At 34.3% G+C, this 4,593-nt stretch overlaps 1 protein-coding gene across 1 annotated transcript; it reads right to left on the bottom strand.

Annotated features, from left to right (window-relative positions):
• Window positions 1-270: 270 nt before the first annotated feature.
• Window positions 271-3,086, bottom strand: LOC121747340 (mitochondrial outer membrane protein porin of 34 kDa-like). The gene is made up of 6 exons (XM_042141374.1): window positions 2,930-3,086; window positions 2,771-2,838; window positions 1,563-1,673; window positions 1,282-1,368; window positions 996-1,204; window positions 271-852 (listed from the first exon to the last, which is right to left on the bottom strand). Exons 1-6 carry the CDS (start codon window positions 2,976-2,978, stop codon window positions 546-548), a joined length of 831 nt encoding a protein of 276 aa, XP_041997308.1. The 5' UTR covers window positions 2,979-3,086; the 3' UTR covers window positions 271-545.
• Window positions 3,087-4,593: the final 1,507 nt, after the last annotated feature.

The raw sequence follows: 4,593 nt of genomic DNA, 5'->3' as shown, positions 1-4,593 counted from the left end.
AAATTAATCAATGCAGTACATTATGTGCATAATCACCTATGAGAACAGATAATATACTTTCATAGTTTCATATACTGTCACTCATAATAATATACCGAACTTCACTCATAATAATACTTTAGAGGTTTCAATCCAAGAACCATTGAAATATTTTCAGCAATTCCTCGACGATGTCAATATTATGTTTCCCTTCAACACTGATTTGCCATATATACCAAGAGAGTATAAAACATTCACATTTTTGTAAAGCTAGAATGGCTGGAGAAGATGTTTAGGACAAAATATCCCAGTGAAATTCAATTTATTGCAATGTAGCTTGTCATCTGAAGAAGTAGTTTTTTTGATGAAACTCTTCCGAGAATTCTGGAAGCTTCCAAACCACAAAACATAGAATAATATCTTCCAAGAGTAAAAGAGAGAAATCTGGCTGCCGCAAAATTCAGGCTCAAAGATGACAGGGGAATGATAACAGTTTTAGCAACTGGTAATTGGGAATAAGGAAGGGAACCACCTAATTATTTCGAAACTGCACCAATGTTCAAAGCTCATGGCTTGAGGGCCAAGGCCAGCCCAAATTTCGCACTCTTGTCAATAGACTTGGTGTCGACTTCAGTTGAGATGGTGACGAGCGACTTTGGACGCCATTCGTGTTGAATCAAAGCATATGCCTTTCCACCATTGTTCAATCGTGCTTTCACAGTGGTCAATGGGTCCAACTGATGCTGAGTGCCAACTGAGATGGTGTTCACGCTGCTTGAGAAGCTGTGTGTCACCTCTGCGCCAACAGCAGTGTTGGACAATGGGCTCACTATATGGTAGTATGACGCACTCAAGGTATCACCCTTGTCATTCCTAGAGCAAACACGAACAAACGTTCACAAGCATACAGTGTAGAGTTTATGAACAGTATACATGCAAGACCCCACGATCGTATCAGAATAGCCTTCATAAATCAAGGAGACAACCAGCAACCTACAGCAATAGAGACCACTTACACTGACAAGGCAGCAATAAGATCAGAGTTTATGAAGCTTGCGCCAAAGTTGCATTTGGTCAGCGCTCCTTCCTTGGTGTCGAAAGACACATCAGTACCCAAGGCGAGATTATTATTCCCAAGAACGGCAGAAAGATTCACAACAGGGTTGGCAGTCAAACCAACACTTGAGCTTATCCCCGCATAGTCATGCAAGTATTGAAGCTCCAACTACAACAGTCACGTGAACAAAAAATTAGATTGCATTTCGACACGGCAGTGCAGAAAGAGTTTGAAGTACAGCTTACCTTTCCAGATCTCTGATCAGGAACTCTAAAGCTTAATATAGCCTTCAATCCAGGAGCAGGCTCATCAATTGTTACAGTGGTGAAGAGCTGGAAATGGGTCCACAAATCGATTAAATGAGACAAGGCATAAGTCCACTTTTAATAACATTAAATTAATTGAAAGAATTTAATACAACTAATATGAAAATATTGGAATATCTTCTAGACAACAAGAGAAGAATATAGGAAAGCTGAAATCGTCACAAGAGGCAAAACATAGAGAAGCAAACTATGAGGCATACATTTGAGCCAGTGTCAACTTTGATATCAGTGGTGATGTTCTTGTTCTTCAACTGTGTGTTCACATCAGCCAAGAATAGCTCACCTTTCTTTGTTCCCGTAGAAGTGAGGGTCTGTCAACGAAAAATGAAATAAATACACCACATCAGGCCAAAAAATATATGTATGAAGTTCAAAATAAATAACAAGAAAGCAAAATAACGTAGTGTTTAATTTTCATCAAGAACATACACAGTGAAACTAAACAAACACCAGAAACAGCATAGTGCTAAAGTTACTGGAAGATTCAGGAATTGCACGCATTAGCAAAGTAATGGCATTCTCAACCATATTCTACTTTTTCATGTCAAGTTCCATTCTAGACCACATCTACAAGGTAATCTAGGGCATTTTCTATTGGGTACTAGCCCAGATAGACAAAATAGGTACTACATATACTTACTAATTAGCTATTGGGGATAATTCTATAATTTGAAATAATTAGCTTGAGTAATACCACTCATACCCAACTTAAAGGCATAAGATTGGAGAAATCCAAATGAAGTAGTGATCAAGATAACAATACTCAATCATGTAAGAGTATATTGTTAGTGTGAATTCCTAATGAAGTAATTATTGATTAATAAATTATATATAATTATGTATGTTGTTAATCCTGACAGTACATGCACCCAACAAGAAATAAAATACTACATCCCCAACATAGGTCCATATTCTCTAGTTAACCCAAATCACTAAAATGAATGATGTACATATGTAGCAAAATGCATACTAACATAATAGTCCCTCAAAAAATTCTTATGTTATTCAAAGCCTGATGGTTCAACTCATCAGTTGAATAAAAAGTAAATATAACACACAGTACTATAAATTATAAGAGCCCATTACTATCAACAAAATCTAACTGCAGATAGAAAAACCACATAGCATTCCCCAAGCTATCAGATAATATCCAGACCACAACATAAACATCTATGATAAAAGGAGAAAACAATATTATGATTTCAATACAACACGACAACAGAAAGAAGAACAAAATCCAGTAAAATTACAGCTATTATCGCATATCCAGTTTCAGGAAAAGAGAGAGTTGAGGAGCTAGGAAAGCACATATCAGCACATAGCCACAGCTCTAGAAACATTAACAGCAACAGAAAATTCCAGATCCAACAAATTACCGCATAGAACAAAAGAAAACAGGAAACCTTACCACTCCAGTAGGAGAATAGGTGGTGATTGTAAACTTCTGGTCGCTGTTGTAATCCCTGTAAAGAAGATCTAATTCCACCACACAAAAAAGAAATTATACATAAATTAAAAAAAAATAGAAATAACAAAAATCAAAATCCATAATTATGCAAATTCAGACCTCGAGCTCTTTTGCCGATATCAGAGTATAGGCCTGGACCTTTGCCCATGATTATATTCACTGAAATTCGAGGAATCGAGCAGAAAATGAAATTGATAGAGATGAACCGAAATGAATTTCAGAGAATTATATTTCTAATTTTATTTTGGGCAGCAGTGAGATATATATATAGTGGTGAAGGCAATTATTTTGCCGTTCACTCCTTTTTAATTTTTTTATTTTTGAAGGGCGTGATTTCAATGGAATCTGAGCCGTTGATAGGGTAAGGTAATGCGCCGTGAGCCGTTGATTAAAGTGTGATTATGGTGGGTGTAATTTGGGGAATTTGTACACGTGGCTCGTCATTGTTATGCGCTGGTGGTGGCGACCGATATAATGTGTTTAGGTTTTCTTTTTTAATTTTATTCTTTGGTGAATCGCTAAATGAGCTGATTATATTTATTCCCCAGCGTTTTGGAATTTTGACAATTTTATAAGTTCAAGTCGTGTTGCTTTTGTTGATTGTTTTTTTTGAGTTTTCGTTCCCATAATAATTATCACTCTTTTTCATTCTTTTCCCTTTTCGGTCTATCCCATAGCAATTGTCAAACTTTATTTTTACCATAACTGGTAAGTAGGTTCCACATTCCACTAATTCACTTCACTCACATTTTATTATAAAATCAATATAAAAATAGGTCTCACCTTCCACTAACTTTTCCAACAAACTTTTTCTTACATTTGTTAAAACTCGTGCCCATCAGTGACGAAGCCAAGATTTTTTGCCTGGGGCCCAAAAACTGTTTATAATTGTGAGCTATTTTTTACATCGACATTAATATCCCCGTAAACAACTGCAACATAAGTGGAAGGAATAGTGAGGGATGGAGATGGTAATGAAATAAATACTAGTGATAGAAACTAGAGATATATACAAATACAACAACTTTAGTAAAAATCAATCCCGACATCAAAATTGCACAATGTCTTGAAAATGACCGTATTTGCGTCTTATATACTATTAATAACATTTCTTATTAACGATTATAAATCGTAACATCAAATAAAGCATATAATATCATTTTTCACACATATTCATAATTCGAAAGCTTATAGTATCCTTTCAGTAGAGCTCTTCATGTTTTTCGATCAATTTATGTTTCAAATTAACTAAATATTTGTGATTTAAAAAGTAGACTAACAATGTACTTATGTTTTAAAATAATTACTACATTTATCATTCATAAAAAATTTAAAAAATAGACTAGAATAATAACTATAGTTAAAGTATTAAAAAAATAGCCAGAATAAATAATAAAGTACTAAATTTTAAAATAGACCATAAATAAAGTCTAATAGTATTTAATAAGTGATAAAGCTTTCAAAAGTTTAAACAAATGGTAAATATTAAGATTCAAGAGTAATTGAAATGAGCTGTTTTGAGGAAATAAAATACTACTACTAAAATAAAAAAGGAACAAAAACCATGTTGTTTCCAAGATTCGAACAACTAACTTCAGGAAGGAAAGGGGAAATATCAAATCAACTCCACTACCAACGTGCTTATATATCTTAGGAATGTATACTCCATATATAATAATAATTTCAATAGCTGGGGGGCTAATAAGAATGACAATTATTATGGGACGAATGGAGTAATCGTTTTTATCAATAATGTTATTATT

Source organism: Salvia splendens, chromosome 9 (assembly GCF_004379255.2).
Source record: "Salvia splendens isolate huo1 chromosome 9, SspV2, whole genome shotgun sequence".
Taxonomy (NCBI): Eukaryota; Viridiplantae; Streptophyta; class Magnoliopsida; order Lamiales; family Lamiaceae; genus Salvia; species Salvia splendens.
The sequence above is the reverse complement of the archived record's forward strand: the minus strand, read 5'-3'. Positions and strand labels throughout refer to the sequence as shown.